A 20,313-nucleotide genomic window follows, 5' to 3' on the forward strand; every position below is an offset into this window, starting at 1 on the left:
TATATTCATGTCAAATGTTTAATATCGACCAAAATATTAATAACGAATAATATTGTCCTAACGTCGAAAAAGGAATTCGTGTGCGTAATAATATCAAGTTAGTATATAATTAAACAATTTTAATATTATTACTGTTATTTTTGTGAATATATAATATGATGTAGGTGTTTAACTAATTATTTATGTTATTTACTATAATATATAGTTGTTAAATATTATTTAATTGGTTTTTGTTATAACTTATAACAATTATAGCAATAATAAAATATAATAATATGTAGGTTGAGGGTAACAACGTATATCTACACATTATACTTACAGACTTATAGGCAGGGATGGTAAAAATACATCACCTCATGACATCATGCATTTCAAATACAAAGTACAATTTACTTAAATAGGGTATTGATAATACAAAAACAAAATACTTTTTAGATGGATTAACTCAAAATCTAATAATTGTTGACTATTGAAATTTTCAACAAATATTTATGTTAGCATTTACCACGAATGATAATAATTCAAAATATTTAAACTCTTTTCAAGCTATTTATAGAATTCAAAAATTGATAGATCAACATTCGTTAATTTACCGATGAAAATCCAATATCGTGAAAGTGTTAAAATCAAACGCTCATAAAAACTAATATTATACTTTCCAGAAAACTTTTTGTGTTTGTTTAAGGTAGGCACATTTGTGGAGAGTCTTCAATCAAAATTTCTAATGGAAGCAATGAAAGGAAAAACTTTTATGAATTTTTAACTGAAAAATAGTTTTTAAATTTTTAAATTTTAATGCATATAAAAAATATTTGTGCCTATGTATTTTTAATATTTTTGAACTTATATGAATGAAACTTATAAGAAATATAGTATTATATTTTCAAACTTTTTTACTAAATGACAGAGTTTTTATCGAAAATAATATAAAAAAAATTTTTAATGCTTTAGCTAGCTCAAAAAGAGTTAAAATATTTCAAAAACCTTACCATTTGTGGAAAATGTTTATATAAGTATTTGGTGAAAATGTCATTTACGCTCCGCTCTGAATCTAAAATTTATAATATTTTAAACCAAAGATATTATTAATTAAGCACAACCTGCGTACATAACATGTATTATATTTATTATTTATAATATGACAGTTAAACAATAATTCATAAAATGTGTAAAAGTTTTTTTCACACCTGCACAGAAAGCTTAGTTTTCCGGTGCACATGAATTGAGTACTATGTCTGGTAAACGACTCTTTTTGAACGAATTCAAGTTACTTTTTCACCTACAGTTAACTATTATAAGTTCCTAATGTGATATTGCCATAATATAGGTAGGTCGGGGCGTCAGGCAAAACATAATATCATTATATAACTCATAAAGCTAACCTAATCACATATATATATAAAAATTTGAAATAGTAAAAATATAATATCGTAATATAAGATATCATAAATCAAATATATTAAAACTTAGTATAGTGATTTTTTTCTGTATTTATATATTTTATTAGGTAATGTGTTTAGATAACCTTTTATTCTTGTGGTTTGATAATTGTTTAGCTGATTTATTTATTTTATATAGATAGTACTATTTCTCATATTATGTTTACTGGGTACGACGTTTTTCTAGATTGCTTATCAATATTATAGTATCAGTTTGAATATTTTTAAAAGCTATTTTGTCAAAATTTGAACTTTAAATGCTTATAAATAAAAACTGTGACTAAGGATTTTTAATTTTTATCATCTGCCTTTGAAACAATAACCTAGGAGCCTTCTATTAAATGTTCAAGCTTTTTTACTCAACAGGTAAAATGTTATTGATATTTATAGAAAAAAAACCGAAAAAAAATGGAAATTGACAATGTCCGTAAACAGCTCAAAATACGTCAAAATATTTGGAAAATGTTATGGTGTATAGGAAATGCAATTATAAACTTTCAGTCGAAATGTCATGTCCCTACGGTCATTTGTTTTAGAGTTACACCAAAAACCAAAATCGATTTTCTCAAAAACAGATTTTGCGTAAAAATTCACGTTTTTCCTGAATATTTAATTTTGACCCCCCAAAGTACCAACTAGATTCACTTTCCTATCAGAAAAGTTACTGTTGAAGAAAATCCAAGCACTTTTACTGTCCTAAAAAGTGATGACAGACACAAAAATAAAAAAAAAAACACACTTCATTGTAAAATCAATACATTCATCGTTCGCTTAGAATCTAAAATGATTCTGCGTAAATTCGTGTTGTCCAGGTTGCGCGTGGGACAGAGAGAGAAAACAAACAGTGCGCTAACATTCTCTTAAATGCGTTTTGTCTATGTTGCACGTGGGCCAGACAGAGAAATCAAATAATACACTGACGAGTGACGACATCTTATTGTCCAGATTCCCTACAAGTAAAAGATTTTTACAAGAGTTTGAACACCGGGAAACTGTATCTATTGTTTAATATTAGTTTAATGTTATAATGTTGCAGGTTTTGTCTGTTTTAAATGTACCTCATCGTAATTGAGTACCTACCTAGGTCACTGCAATAAATTACTAGTGAATGTGTTAAATTTAAATTCAACGATTAATAATTGTATACAGGAAAAACGATTATGAACGGAAACGTTGCGTCAGCCTTTATTTCTATTTAGGTATATATTTCATAATTTTTTATACAACTTACAACTTATAAGTAATTTATTTTTGTATTAGTTGTATTAGGTATATGATAAACTATTTTATCTCATAAAAATCACATAATATATTATTAATTATTATTTACTTATAAGTCATTGACGTACTGCGTAGTATAATGTTTATGCCGTATAAATAGCTTAAAATTAGTCTAAATATTTTTACACAATTATATCCGTAAGGGCTTATTATTTTTTAATATTTTTAATTTCTGTAAGAACAACTTATTAGGAACCTTGAATTGCATTTTCGAGCTTTTTGGCCGAAAAACGAAAATGTTATCAACGTTAAACGAAAAATAGTATAACATTTGATATTTTTATAAATAGCTTAAAAAGTGGTAAAATTTTTTGAAAATTATATGCCGTTTAGAAATAGGCAATAGCTTTGGGTGATTTTTTTTATTTTATTCCGAACTGCAAGAATATCATATTATGGTTGTCGAATAAATGATTTTGACTACTTTCACCTACGTTTTGTCTTGTTCACTTTCACCATTTCTGCATAGTCGTGTATTGCTTGGAACCACTAATATCAGTATTCAGTAACACAAACTATGAATACCTAATATATAGTTTAAATGAAGGGAAATGTGTATGTTTAGGTTTATTAGGAACTTATAATAATATGTTATAACTTAAAAACAATATTTGCAGTTATTATTAGTTAAACGGTAGATTCTAAGCAATTCAAGGAGTATAAGTAGTACATTAGAATCTAATTATTAGATTAACAACGATGAGTTTTTTCTATTATACCTAGGTACATTTTTATAAGCAATAAAATATAATAAACTCACAATATACTATTCCAACTATTAATTAATTCAAAAAAGAATCAAAAAGTTGGCTCAAACTATTTTATTTTTACAACTGTTTACAGTTTCAACTTCCTTGGAATGTCATGTTCATTTCTAAATCCATGACATAATATTTTATATTTTTATTTTATACATAATATGTATAAATAATATTATATTATATAATATTAGTATTCTGATGATTATTTTGGCTACCCGATCATAAATGTATATAATGTCCAATGGGTTCGTATAAAAACTGTTTGGTAAATGGCAAACAAAATATTACTAAAGTATGATATACAATATGCATGCATCGTGTATATTGACATAGGCACAAACTAGGGCCTAGGGGGGGAGGTTGTACGTGCTTCAGCGCCACAGTAATAGAACACTAAAATAATATGAAAAATGAGCTGTTTCTCTATTTCGTGTGATGTTTTTACTTTTTTAGTATACGACGTTTTTATCAAAAATATTATTATGTATGCCGTATGCGTTGTTACAAGTATTCATTTACATTTACATGTAAATCCGAAACGTGTGTAGAAAGGATAAGCTTTTCGTCGACGCGCCGTCTAAAACACTGACCCATGTATGACTGTGGAGCTACTGCGTCTTACAAATGTATCATAATATTATATTAAACATTGATAAAAATGTAGCTGTCAACGTTAATGAATTAGTATTCTACTATTATATCAACCGTAAGATAATGTTAGTATGAATTATATTATAAAATTATTATAAAGAACGTAGATAACTATTATAATAGGTATATGGCTATTATACGGATACCTTAGTGTGATATTGAGGTATCGTGACTTTGAAAAACGTACGAAATGTACGTAAATATATTATAGGTACCTACCTAACGTTTCCTGACCAAACGCGGTAGTCCGGCTCGTATATTGTTATAATATCGACGAGTGCACGTGTCCTGCGTGCTTTTATGTATCGTGACGAAGTGTTGGTGCAAAAACAACCTTTCGGGACACGCACGCACGCACACACTACAGCTGGCGTCAATTATGTTGTTATTAATTTTTATTTTTCGTATTTTACTATCATTGTACATTATTATCATTATCACTATCATTGTATTATTATTATTCCCACTGTTAGGGGGTACTACTATAATAATAGTGAGCAGCTTTACTCGACAACAGCAATCGTCCGCGGCAGCTATGACAGGTGGCCGTGACGGCGGCGGTCGTCGTATCGTAACTACACATAAACGATAATACCGGTTTAGCCATCACTTTCTACCGTCGAGCCATCCTGGTCGGATGGTGTAGTCTGCACACACACGGTGAGCGCGCACCGACGTGAACGTTGCGCAGTCGTTTGCTCGCCTCGCGTCGCGTAGCCCACGAAGTCGACGGACGTCCGGTTCAATAGGAATTTTCTTGCAATATTTTGATTTAAGAATTTTTTACGACGACGACCCGGTCGCGTTATTTTTGCACCTTAGTCTCATCGCCGTACACACCGAAATACCTACTTTACAAGTAAGACTCGACGAAAAGGATTAAACATTTTAAATGATTTTATTATGTAACACTGTATTATTATATTTATTGATTTTCGTAATTTTTCTCCGCGGCGCAGACGATGCGCGTTGGCCATGTTATACATACAATAATATTGTGTTATTTTATCGATTGACACAGTGTCGTACTCGACGAAAACTGACGATGCCTTGGTGAAGCAGAAGTTCAAGACCATCATAGAAGACGGGAGCAACGTGCCGGTCGACACCACACGGCCAAAAGACGTTCCGGAATGGTTCGACGCGGCATTGTTTGCCAGGTAAAACCATCTCACTATTGACACTTTACAGCTAACGCAATAAATATGGGTTATCGATGTGTTGAGCTTTTTCTAGGTATACCTAAGTATTTGAAATAAATGACGCGGCAATGTAAAGAAAAAAAACAAAAATTTTAAAAATCCATTCTTCCAATAACGTCATTATATGCGTGGACTAATACATACCTACCTTACATTGATAATACACGAGATTACAGAAAAACTATTTTAGTGACAAATGAGCCAACCGAAGTCGTTTCTATAAATGTCGAATATATTTTTTATAGGTATACCTAACTTATGTTTTATATACGCATATATCTAATATTATTGTGACGATCGTTACATCGCAAGCTATAAACGTTGGAATAAATTTGTTGGTTTCTGTTTCGTTTGTATAACTTATTATGCAGACTGCACCCATAAAAAAAATGCAATACATCGTTATGCAGTTATAATGACATAAATTCCTACATAACGTAGTTTTCAGTATTCCTAATTTATTGTTGCAATACCAATCTTGAAATTACATTACCCGAATATCTAACGAACATATAATGCGACTATGTGAGTTATAATAAGTAATAACTATTAATAATATGTGCTAATCAAGGTATAATAGAATACCCGGTTAATTGTATGTGTCATACTTACATACCACTATTATAATAATATATTCGTACACGCAAATCAAATTTCACAATAAAGTATATTTTTAACATTTCTGATTGCACGCGTGAAATATTAATTAGATATCAGAATGGAATCTTGGAATGCATACAAATTGTTGGTACTTGAAAATAAAATTATTATCATTCAAATCACCGAATACATTAATTACACATGATCGTAAAAATCTAAACATTGAGCAATAATATTTTTTTTATGTATAATGCGGTTAGCCAGTTTATATTATATTCATACGTTTTAACAAAATTACTTAAATTCATTACGAATAAATGCGGTACAATAGTTTAATTAAAATATAACATACTCAATTACTTTTATAATATATATAATTAATTACCCATATGATATAGGTATTATAGGTGCGGTTGTTTAATATGAGCGGAACGTCGAAAAACATGAAACACTATAAATTATCGACAGGTTACAATGTTAAATTTAAACGTTAATATACATAATAGGAAATTGATTATTGATTTTAAAATCATAAATTCTAATTTAATAATTAAATTACAAAAAAAACATATACAAATCATAAGACGTAAAATTATATAACAAAGCAAGCAATCGATTAACCATCATAACATTACAATATTACAATAACATTCATTTAAGACATATTTCCATGGCATGTATATATGATATTATTTTACTTGATATAAAACAAGTCCAATGACCAATAGTGCTTCTCTTATTTTAGATACTAAGCAGGTGTATCTATTGATTTCCTTGATATCTATTCATCACCTTTTGGATCAGTAAAAATGCTTCAATTCCCTACAGCATCTTTTCTGGCAGGAAAGTATATCTAGTTAGTGCACTAGAGTTCAAAAGTAAAAAGTTCTTAATAGTTTTCAAAATCCTGGGAAAAACAAAATAAAATTTAAGGAAAAATAGGAAATTTTACACAAAACCAGTTTTCGACAAAATCGATTTTGTTTTTAGTGTAGGTACCTAACTCAAAAACTAACTACCGTAGATACTTTAAAGTTTCACCAAATGTTTATATGACCTTTATCCATACATTACATTTTTAAAATATTTTGGCTTTTTCTGAGCAATTTATAGGTAGGTATGAGAAATAAAAGATTTTGTTTTTAGTTATTTTTTAAATTATTATCAATAAATAATTTGTCCATTCAAAAACTAGAAAATTTAACACAAGGTTCCTCATAAGTTGTGTTATTAGTGTAATTAAACAAAAAATGCAGGGAAGTGGATGTCACTCTGCTGTACAGTTGGTTATAAGTGGATTACGTTAATGGATGGTATTTAATTTGAATTCAATGATATAATATTGTATATGAAAAACGATTCTGAGCGAAGACGGTTTGTCGGATATTTTATATTATATTTATATTGTTATTACTTATTATTAATAGGGTAACTAAAAGTTGAATTAATATTATAAAATTACAAAAAATAACTAAAATCGATATTCTTGGCTATTTAATATATAATTTCGTCCAAATTTGAACATAAAAAATTTATAAAAGAAACCTGTGTTATTTATATTTCTTAGGTAATTTACAGACAAACCTACTTCCAAGGAATCTTTTTTAAATTTTCAATACTTACCTATCAAAATTGAACATTTTATACATTTCTAACCACAAAATAATTTTTAAATTTTAAATTTGATAAAGTCTGTTAAAATTTAAACTTTAAATGCTTATAAAATAAAATTGTGCCTATGTATTTTTAATATTTTTCAACTGATACTGTAACAATATATCAGGAGCCTTGTATTAAAATGTCATACCAACAAATAAAATCTGAATGATAGTAATAGAAAAAATTGGAAACTGTAAATGTCCGAAAACAGCTCAAAACAAGTCAGAATATTTTCAAAATATGTATATTAGCAAATATTAAACTTACTAGCTAAGGACTGTACATTTTAAACAAGGTTTCTAATAACACACAATACTGTAAATCCAATACTATCTAATATTTTCCTAGATTATTTCTATTTACTGTACCTATCAATATTTTAAATTTTATCGTACAGTCATTTCTACATATTATTATATATAATTATATATTCACATCCTTAACTTATAATAATTAGTCTTCTTATTTATTTTGGTATTTTTAGGGTATGATGTTTTATTAAATTTTTATTTTTTCATAGTTAATTAATGATTTGTTCTGTATTAAAAGTCGGCAGTGTACCTATCTCTTCTCATATAGACTCGTGTTTTAGCGGAGCCAGGTATTTTGTTTTATCTCCCGTTGTAGAGACAGTTTGTGGTTTTTGTCTGAGTCAGTGCATACCGCCTGACCATCATAAATCATAAATATCAAATATAATATCATTATTTATGTTATGTTATTTTATTTTTACGTATTTTTGTATGTCAGCATTCAGCCTTTTGACCTATGATAATAATTGATAGGTATAAGTACTTTATATTATCCCTGTCGATGTTTTTATCATTCATTGTTTTAGCTGTCATCGTTTCGTACTTTTACTATATCAGCCTTTGTAAACTAAAATACTAAATACATTTATTATAACTTTTAACTTTTAACTACTTAAGTAATAAAATAGGTCTATGATTATCTTTGTATACTTATTTTTACAAATTGAAAATTTGTAGTATTTGAACGATTGAACCTCACTGACAAATAACAGTGCCTACCACCTACAGTTTATTTCTTATTTCTAATAACATTAATTATAATGTATTTTTAAACAACTTAATTTATTTTATCTAGTAAATATCTTGCCTATAGTTTGTAAGAAAATCTAATTTTTAATGAACTGGGTATTAAATAGGTTTAGTTCAAAATAAAATATTACCTATTCTAAAACATATATTATTATAAACGTGCATTTATATTTTTATTATATTAATTGTTCATAAACATTATAACAATTAAATGTTTATCTGTTAAATAAAATATAAAATATACTTATATAATCAAGCAAATATAAAAATTAAATATTACCTAGAGTTATAATTCACCGTAGTTTATTTGTTCCAAATAGGGACAGCAAATTATATGGATAATAACGTGTTTGTTAGTATGTTACGTGTTAACCTACTTTTAGATGTTAACTTAAATTTTAACTTGTAAAAGTTCAACACAAGTATTTAGGTACCATTAAATGATTCATCAAATTTAAACAGTCAACAGCAACGGTAAAAATCACTATAAGTACCTTTGCAGATTGATATTTTAATATTTTGCTTGACTTAAAAAATTGTCAACTTGTAATTTTAGAAAACATTTTTACACCAAAATGTGAATAAAATACGACCATGCGTCATTTTTGGAGAAATATTTTGAGTATTACGATTGAGCACGCTTTTTATTTTCTGTTCCAATGTAGCCAATTTAATTATTTTTTAATATTGGTGTATTAGTTACTATCCGTGGTAAGGGTATTATAGAAATAATATGCTCTTATACTTCTTACTATTCTGGCATATTACTACATTTCAATGTTAATAATACTTACAAATTTTACTTACACAATACACTTTTCTCATTAACGCCTACAAATAAATATTTATTAGTGTGATTTTCTTGAACAAATAAACCAAACTAACGAGACCCCTAGGTAACTTCTAGTACCTAACTTTAAATGTAACTTACTTTTAGTCACTGACTACCTGACTACCTACCAGCTGTTGTATAATCTGTAACTATCACAAGTTTCCAAGTTACAGCAAACTAATCAAGTAGGTAACTGCCTGATCGTATCTGAAAAGTTATTGAAAAAATTTGTCATAAACTGATATAGTTCCACACTTCCACAAGTCACTTGTGACTTTTTGTTATTAAATAAATAATATGGCAACGTCGCTCGTATTATCGTGGAGCTATGCATGTGATATTTTAAACCTGCTCAATCGTCTGAAAAGAAAGGTGTTTAATCTTTCGAGAGCCAAATGTAATGCCTATGTTTCGTTATATTCATAAGTCATAAGCATAACTCATAACTAGTCTGTTATTACTAATTTCATAACATTATTATAACAATAAAAGTTTGCAGTCGGTATCGGTTAAATATTCTGTTACATTTTTCCAATCTATACACCTAATATGTAGATAGGCTATAAATAATACTGTGTAGTGTATACAACAATAATGTAAGCTATACCCAACGCCGTTTTGAGGTCGAAAAAACGTGTAGTCTTGGAGAGATTTTTGTTTCGTCAAACAAGTGGGGATTTATTATTGTGAATTCGTTCAGCTAATTGTATTTATCCACAACTGTGTTTTAAAATTATTTGATTTAATATCGCTCTGTTCAATTGGTTGGAATGGAAATAGTTGAGCTTTTTTAAATTATAGTTCATGTTTGACTCTGGCTATAAAAATTGGTTTGAAATAGGATTTTCGATAAAATAATAATTAATAGGTAACATACTGGAGCGGAATATCTTGGCATTCATTAATTTGTATTGTTTTGTTTAAGACTAAGAAAAAACCTCATATAATTTTGTTTATAATTTAACATTTTTTCCTACAGAAACCAAAAAATAATATTAAATGTTTCGAAAATAACGTTTTGTATTGAACTGGTTTAATGATGCGTGTATTTAAAAAAGTCATAACAAATATTAACTGTTACATTACTTAATTGTTAATAACTACGTTTTGACTTTTTGATGTATAGGTACACCATAATATTTTAAACAATATCTATGAAATATATCAACGTCATATGAATAAGTCATTATTTGTAAATATAGCATTATTGTGGATTTAATAATGACTTAAAAGTCCTTGAAATTTGTACGCTTATTTTTCTACTCATTAATTAAGCATAAATATTATAAAATCGAAATTATAGACTTTATAATATTGAATTCAACAGTGATTAAAATAAAAACATAATAACCAGAAATACATTAAAAAATAGTTTTTCTTTGTTTTCAGTCAAATACAAAAAAAAATTTAATTAAATACTTAATGGAATATTTGAAAAAAAATCGAAATTTGGACCTAATATAAGTTTTAAATTTTATTTAAAATTGTGCACAAATATACAATAGTAATACTTTTTCATAATTTATGACATAACTTGTAATTTGGTTGGAATAAAATATGATGAAATGCTTAACATAATATAAAATATTTTCCCTAATAAAAGCAATAAAAACGGTAATCTACATTTAAATTATCCATGTCGTCTAAAATATGCAAACACGTGTAAAAAAAAAAAGTAACTTCAATAAATTTAAAATGATCGTAAATTATATTTGAATTTTATCTTACAATAATAAATTATGGTTTCTGAATATAATTAATTGATTTTCAAAATCATTTATTTTTCTTGCTAATACAATATTTTGTTACTACTAAGATAAATTTGAAGGTAATTAACGAATTTCTTAACTTATTATACAAATGGTTTATATTATTATACTATAAAAATATATAAACACATAAAACATAATATCTACTATAGTTGCGGCAAGGGGCCTAAATGGCCTGTATTAAAAAGCCAAAAATAAAATAAATAAATATTTCCTATAGAACTTCTGATATTAAAATTGAAATAACAATAGAATGTATGTAAATATATTATAATAATAGAAACGATATGTACAAGAAAATGTTTTATTTTATTTTATTTTCAGAGGGCAAAAGTATTTTTATTCAAATTTCTATGCAATATTCGCTTCAAATTTGATTGGATTAATATTGGTATTAACAGTTCCAACAATATTGGATGTATTAGTGTTCACAAATAAATCTTCTGATCCATTTACCGCTTTCAAGAGGTACCTTGATACCATCAGGCACATGCTGAGGTGGTATAGATACGACGTGACAAATGTTAAGTCAAAGTAAGTGAATATATAAATCATATTATACAATAGGTTTATTAATAAATTATAACTTTTACGAATGTCTTTTAAAATAAAAAATGTCTTTTCGAAATATTTGGAAAATTCAAAATGGTTCCCTTAATTTACATGCACTGCGGCCTTATCATGGTTGATAATCTATATTAGCAGTTTATTATAGATTCTTCTTTAATAAACGTCAAATAGTAACATTGTTAATAGTGTGCTTTCCGTTTTTAAGTCACAGTTAAACTTATTCGTGATAATATAAATATATAATATACTTGTATTATGTAGGTATTATTGTAATATTTATTGTTTTAATCTTATTATTACTTTTTTTTTTATTATTTGAAATTTTTAATTGTTTGTATTGATTTAAATCATAGGTTAGCGACCCTAAATAATGAGTTAGCGACCCCCAAGTTAAGAAACATTGATCTAATTTATATGGACCTAATGACGTATATCAAAAATCTTAAATAAATATAAGGAATTTATAGTATATTCCTACCTTTATACAACCACAATCAATAAATATTATCCATTCAATTACATATGAAAACCAGTTTACTTTAAATTATATTATATTTAGATCTCAAATATCTGTGGCCATTGTACACGGACTTCATTGTGCTGCGAATCGAGTTTCGAATAAGTCTGGACTCGGACTGCGAGTAACTCAAAAAGATATGGCTTTAACTCAATTTGGATTCATGGGCTTACTATTGTTGAGAAAAAAAGAATTGGCTATTGTAGGCACCGAAGAAGATGAAAGGGCCATTCTGCATTTTTGGCGAACTATTGGATACATGTTGGGAATTCAAGACAAGTTAGTAATATTATCTATAATATTATTAGATCGAACTCGTAGTCATTATAATATTATATATATACTACATATGAATGTCAAGTGAAACAGAATCGTTATTTTATCTATTTTTTAAATGTTTACTTTAAGGCACTAAGACATATTTTAAAACACATGTAGGTATAAGAAAATGTAATTGTTGGATAAAATATTTATTAATTATCCAATCGAAATCACATGTTTTTTATTACATATTTTAATTATTTTGCATTCGTCATATATTGCGCACTGACTAATGCACTAATGAATAACATTATGAATTAAATATTATGTAGGACATAGGTAGTAGTTACCTATATAATTTTATTTATTACGAATCTATATATACTTATACAATTTTTTTATAGTATTTGATAAATTTAAATTATTCCAAACATGACTTAAACGGTTAGGTAGGTTGTAGTATAAATATTGTAGTATTTAGTATTGAATATTATTGACTTTTGTACATTCTGAGGGTGACGAACTCATCACCCCTAACACAAATAACTTTTTTTTGTATATTGTTGGGCGTGGTTAAAGTGTCGTAGTGTTGTGCAATTGTACCTATACCGAGTTTATTTGTATAGAATTACGTACGTTTTAAATAATTTAAAAAAATCAATGTCCTTTTAGGTCCTCCTTATATTATATTCTGGTCAGGGAAAATAATATTTTTTCATAGGATTATTTTATGTGATCTACTATATAATAAATAATGATACTCTAACCAGACAATATATCAGGTTACTCTAGAATTGTAATCAATTTTTTTTTTTTAATTTTTCAGACATTTATCAATTTATAATTGCAGAATAAGTAGGTACTTATGTAATTGAAAAAAACTATTAAATTATATGTATGTAGTTTTCGAATTTCAAGAACAATAGTACTATTAGTAAGTATATTGTGTGGTATTATTTAAGGGGATTTGATACCAACTGTCTTTTAGGAGCAATTTTTAGATTCTGAGTGGATCGATGAATGTATTGATTTTACAATGATGTGTGTTTTTTTTTTAATTTTTTTTTTGTGTCTGTCATCATGGTTTGGGGCAGTAAAACTGCTACGATTTTCTTCAACAGTATCTTGTTTGATGGAAAAGTGAATCAAGTTGATGCATTCATGAGGTTAAAATTTTAAATTCCCAAAAGCGCCGGGAAAAACCACATAAAAATTAAGGAAAAATGGGGATTTTTACGCAAAATCAGTTTTTAACAAAATCGATTTTGGTTTTTGGTGTAACTCTAAAAAAAAAGACCGTAGATACATGAAATTTTCATTGAACATTTATATTAGCATTTGCTATACACTATAAAATATTCAAAATATTTTGACTTGTCTTGAGCTGTTTACGGACATTATACATTTTCAGTGTTGTTAGTTTTTTTTACTATGATTGTCAATACAATTTTATTTGTTGGATAAAAAAGCTTAAACATTTTAAGAGAAGACTCCTAGTATATTGTTTCAAAGATGAAAAATATTAAAAATCTATAGTCACAAATTTTTTTTATAAGCATTTTAAGTTCAAATATTGACGAAATACGTAAAAATGATGAAAATTTGCAAATTATTTTGAGTTAGAAATTCAGAAAAACTTTTTTTTTTAAATCTAAGATTTTAAAATGTAATACAAGATTCCTTATAAAGTTATCTACCTTTATCAAAAAAAAAAAAAATATGTAAGAAATTCACATTAAGTTAATATGAGCGTTTGAAATTCAAATTTTTTCAACATCGGATATTCACTTAATATCTCTTGTAGCGATTTTCTTATTTTATTGTAATTCAAAAACGAATAATGTAGATACATGAAAATTTCACTGAATGTTTATATTTTCATTTTCTATACACCATAAAACTTTTTTGAGCTCTTTATGGACATAGTCAGTTTTCAATTTTTTTAGTTTTTTTTTCTATAATTGTCAATAAAATGTCATTTTTGGGTAAAAATACGTGAAAAAGTAATACAAGACTCCTGATATATTGTTACAATAGCAGTTGAAAATATTAAAAATACATAGGTACAATTTTTTTTATAAGCATTAAAGTTCAAATTTTGACAAAATTTATCAAATTTTAAATTTAATAATTATTCTGTAGTTAAACATTTATAAAATGTTCAACTTTTATATCTAAGGATTGAAAATTTAAAACAAGGTTCACGTAAATAGTTTATATATAAATTACTTTATTTACAATAATATCATCAAATATACTCAGTAATATCATAGGCTGACTAAACGTCTTCGCTCAGAATCATTTTTTTTTATACAATGATTTGATATCATTGAATTCAAATTTAACATCATCCATTACACTATTACAGTGACCCACTTGTAACCTAATGTACAGTAGAGCGACACCCACTTTTCCACCTTTTTTAAAATATTTTTAAGTAGGAAGTGATCATTAGTGTGTGGTGTGAATGTGTGTTTAATAAATAACGGAGATTTCCCGCACGTGCACTCACATGTCAATAACGCACTACACACGAATATTACTTATTGGGTTTATTTGTTGATAAAAGTATCAATCTTTTGCCAATCGTAGGTTTTAACTAACCTATTTATCTGAAAATATGTTTGATATCGCACATAAAATTTACGTGAATACGATTTTCTTACATATTTATATTAATTTGTTCACTCCAATGTTATTAAAATTCTCAAGGGGGCTCCAGCGTATCATGTTTCAAGGAGTAATATTTATGCAATTCACATGACATGAACATTTGGGCTATGTCTGTTTGTGAATAGTTAATGAACATTTTAGTTCGTTCGACTGTTCGAGAATCACTGTAGTAATGCTGCGTCGGGTAACTGGCGTGGCGCCAGATGCAACTCTTGCACGCGCACGCACATGTCAATAAATCGTTAAAAATGAAATATATACTTGTTATTTGCATAACTACTATAAAAGCGGTAGTAAATTAAACATACTTGCTGAAGTTCGATTGTAATTTCGGAAAAAACGGTTGAATTTATAAGCAGATAGACTACGCTCTTTTGGAATCACTTTTTTGATTTAAAACAGATGTGCTCAAAATAAATACAAATATAATGCAATTATTTCATGAGTTTTTTGAAAAAAAATCTTAATTTTAAGGTCCTTTAAAATCAATTACCTAAAAAGCCATAATATTTTATCAAAAAATTCATTCATGGATAAAAAACTAAAATCGAACATTCTGAAGTATATGTAATTTATCACCGTTTAAAGTGGTCTAAAACGTATGAAAAATACGGTGTGCTGCGATCCCCTTAATATTAAAAATGAAAAAATCTAATTTTGAAAAATGTAGGATGTTAATTTCAAAAAAATGAAAAATCATTTTCAAGTGAACAATGATTATAATGATCATGGTTACAATGATTTCTTATATGTTTTCTGAAGTTTTTACCTTTTTCCCATCAAAAAACATAACACGATTGTGCATTTTTTACCTTTTTATATTTTATATATTTTTTTGACTTACTATTAATATTTTTGAATATACGCCATATTATTTTCATCGAGCGACTTTCTCTTCCCGTCAATCATGTCTCATCAAATTTGCTTATTGTATAACATGTAAATACATGTTGTAAATAAATCAAATTTTGTTTCAATAAATACATTAATTAGTAATATTATATGGTGTTCGGAATTTTTAAAGGTAAAATCATTTTGAATATTATATTTGTTGTGGTAGTTGTATAAACAGTCAAATATTTCAATACACGTAATATTTCCATGCATAATGTATAGCTCGAATCTTCTATTTACTTCTCTTTTCTTCTCTTTTCTTTCAGATATCCTTACATGGAAAAACCGATTCCCCTAGTCTCCTATCTTAAATTGTCTTCAAAGTTCCCTATCCCACGCCTCACATCTGTCCCTTTCCAAATCACTGCACTGCAAACCACGAATGGTCTTTCGCATTCCATTATTATATTGTGTAATCATAAATTTATCTCAACAGCGAGTTTGGTTGTAGTAATTACTCATTAGTTCTGGTTTTAACCTTAATGTTAATTTAGTGTTACACTACCATCGTTCCTTGCAACGTTTTGGCTCGTCTCGTAAATTATATAGGTCATAAATAAATAAATATACTTATTGGCTATTATAATATATACCTAATGACACATTGTTACGGATGCAGGTACAACCTGTGCTGTGGCTCGCTCGAAGAGGTTCGCGGCACGTGCGCGTTGATCCTGCGGGACGTGTACGCGCCGGGGCTGCTGAACCCGCCGCCGAGGTTTGAGCACATGGTGCAGGCGCTGCTGAGCGGCATGAAGCCCATCTCGCCCATGCTGGACACGGAGGCGTTCATGGCGTTCACTCACGAGCTGTGCGGCGTACCGGTGCGCCGGCCGCTGGTCGCCCGGTACAGCCGGTGGATGTACAACGTGCAGGTGTACACGCACGCCGTGCTGCTGACCCGCGCTTGGCTGGCCGCCGTGTTCCGGCCGCTGTTGAACTACAACATGAGGTTCTCCGTGTGGCTGAACGTCAAGTTCCCGGTCGGCGCGGCGCTCCAGTTCGGCACCAAAGTGTTCCACCGGGTCCGGGACGAAGTGCCGCCGCACCAGCTAACCGCCGACCACCTGAAGCAGCCGGCCACCAACGGACGCGCCGCTATGATGCAGTCGGCTTCTTAGGTCGCGCTGGGGCCAATGCTGCCCTCTGGCTGTATGCTGGATGGCTTTACTTATCACGACAACAATGATAATATTATATTTTTATATTAAAAACCGTTCGATTTTAGCGCACAACCACCTGTCCTCCCTTATATTATAGCTTTATGTTCATCTCCGTTGAAACTATGCCGCTAGCTGTTGCCCTCGCACGACCCCACGACCTCTCGCCATTGATTTGTGCTCTTACAGTTTGCGATTATTCGAAGCAGAACGGATAGGAGCAGCCATGAAATAACATATTTTGTTTATTTTAATCGCTATCATTATGACCGAATGTCGATTACGGTACTTATTATTGTTTATTTACGTGCAAGACGAAAAATCGTAAGAAAAATGAATGAATGCACTTGTGACCGCGATCATCGCTACATGACAATGTTATTTTATGAGTTATGACATTAACAACCATTCGATTTTAGTATTCAAGCCCAATTAGAGTGGGGAGGGGGGGGGGGGCTAAATGTTAATCCCAAACGAAACTGTTTATTTATTTAAATCACTCCTATATAATATTATGTAAATGCAATAACTAATAGCATAATATTATTATACAACTTATTATTGACCTGGGGGTTGTTTGAAGTTAACTCAAATTTTTCAATTCTGAATCAGTGGTTGGTAAATAAAGCCCCAAGTCCAAAGTAACTGAAAGTCGATGCCGATAGTTATTTATTTTTTTGTGTAGATAAGCGTGTAAGATGAAAAATTAGATACTATTTGTTACGAAATTTAAAAAAAAGTTATAATAGGTTTTGGATTTTCAACCGCTGCTGTTGTCTGTAAGTTTTTTGCAAACTATGCAACTTTCATAAACGAAATAAAATACCTATAAACATTTATTTTTTATGAATAATTATTATGGAAATAATTTTAAATTAAAATAACGCATTTTAACTACTTTAATGCACTTTTAGTTTAATGAAATAATACTTCGATTATATAGTTTTCTGCTTTACTACTATAGTTGCCATGTATTATTTACTTAACAACAATGTGCACTACATAATAATTATTCGATTACAAATTGATATAATATAATATATTATTAGGCCGATTTTATAGGTACAATTTATTTTTTAACTTTACAAAAATATTGAGAATGACATAAAATAATAATATATATCATAAAACGGTTACTACTATTATTAACTTGGTACTTACCATTCTTACGGACAGAGTACCGATTACCAACAAAGTGTTTTTACAATTTAATGCTGTTTCAGATATCTGTAGCTTGTTTTTCATATTCCGTAGCCGTTTTAAAATATTTTTCAAACTTCGAAATTTATTATAAGATATTATTTTTTTATCAGCTCCTCTCGAGGAGTGAACATTTTTTAAATCTCATGAAGTATAATACATCATTGACCCTGCACATACATTAATTTTTTTGGAGTTGGTATATTATGTACTTGATAAACATAAAATGTTTAATTTTATCACACAGCAATTAATTAAATTAATAATTACACGTTTTGTAACATTATTTTGTTTTCCATTTTTGTTCGTTCCTTTGATTGCCGTTTACCGTTGTGTATAAAAGCGTCACTGTTCACCCGTATTGAGAAATTAAAAATATTTGACCATATAATATTATTAAGGTTGTAAATTATTATGATGTACATATTAAGGCGTAAAAATACTAACAAATAATAACTTACAGATATGAGCCGGTGCTGTTTTATATTTGTTTTTTCTGTAATTTATTAGGTACTTTTATACTAGAAGGGTTTTAGAATCGTATTTGGGTAAAGTTCAAAAATAGATACAATTATTAAACAAAGTAGTCCGATTTATAGTGATGAACTGATAAGTGGTGCTTAGTTATTAATTGTTATATACATATCAGTTGGTTAAAAAACCAAAATAATCAATAATTTAGTTATTAGATAAATAGATGATTATACTAACAAAACTTACTCTACAATATCTATAGTAAGTAAATATTATTATATTATCTTATATTGTTCACGGTATTAAGAGTCGTTCTTACGATGTCCGGTTAAAGTTAACGGACACTTAACCGGCGGAATTCTGCCGGTAATTAAATCTGTTTCAATCAGTTAGCGTTAACCGACACTTAACCGGACATTGTAAGAATAGACCTGAGTTGCATACCTATTTGACTTGAAATTATTATTATAAGAACATGTAAATATAGGTACTTCACTGATTTTAGCTTAAAGTAGTTATAATAACGAGTAAAGTTTAAGGTTTATACAATGCTGTATAAAGCAAAGAAATATGTTAATGGGCTGTATTGACTAGTATTAAATATAATATTATATATTTTATGTTATTATCACGATTGAAAATCGTTTAATTATATTTTATATCAAAGACGTTTAATATGTTTTAATGGCAACGTACTCTGTATTAATTTTTTAAATATTCATTTTCTTATTGAAATGTATTTATTATATCGTTCGAGCGTTTTATTTGTAAGATAATATTTTAATCATACAAATTTGTTGCAGAGTAATATCTAAATCGATTGATTGTAAAAAATTGTCAACAAATTTTTTATTGTAATATATTGTGTATTGTTATTTTTGGACCTCAAGATGATTCTTACATTGAATTAGGTACCTGTGTTTTTTCTGTTTAGCACAACAAATTATCAATAGGTACATTTATTGAGGTAGCAAAATTACGGTAGAGTGTTTCGTGAAAAACTTTTACGATAATATTATGGTCCATACTGCAAACCGGTCATTGCAATAAATTGAGAGATGCGATTTTTTTTACATGCATAAGTCTTATGGCTGGGGGCAGTGGAGACTGTGGAGACTCAAATAATAAGTTTAATCAGTTTTACCTAGTTGTTTGTACCTGCGTGTTATTTCGTAACAAAAATGTCTAAAAGATTTTTTTTCACCACATAAAAAAACAAAAACTTCAGAGCCCCAAGATTCTCATCATGACACGGATTTAGATGAGTTGCCTACGCCTACCTCTACAATAAAGGTAAAGAAAAAAGATT

At 28.5% G+C, this 20,313-nt stretch overlaps 1 protein-coding gene across 1 annotated transcript; it reads left to right on the top strand.

Moving 5' to 3' along the window:
- The first annotated feature begins 4,621 nt into the window (after positions 1 to 4,621).
- On the top strand, positions 4,622 to 19,893 carry LOC132933582 (uncharacterized). Its single transcript, XM_060999850.1, has 5 exons — positions 4,622 to 4,991; positions 5,154 to 5,292; positions 11,580 to 11,789; positions 12,385 to 12,621; positions 16,790 to 19,893. Coding segments are annotated over exons 1-5 (1,089 nt in total). The 5' UTR covers positions 4,622 to 4,990; the 3' UTR covers positions 17,292 to 19,893.
- The last annotated feature ends 420 nt before the right edge of the window (positions 19,894 to 20,313 follow it).

Source organism: Metopolophium dirhodum, chromosome 1 (assembly GCF_019925205.1).
Source record: "Metopolophium dirhodum isolate CAU chromosome 1, ASM1992520v1, whole genome shotgun sequence".
Lineage (NCBI taxonomy): Eukaryota > Metazoa > Arthropoda > Insecta > Hemiptera > Aphididae > Metopolophium > Metopolophium dirhodum.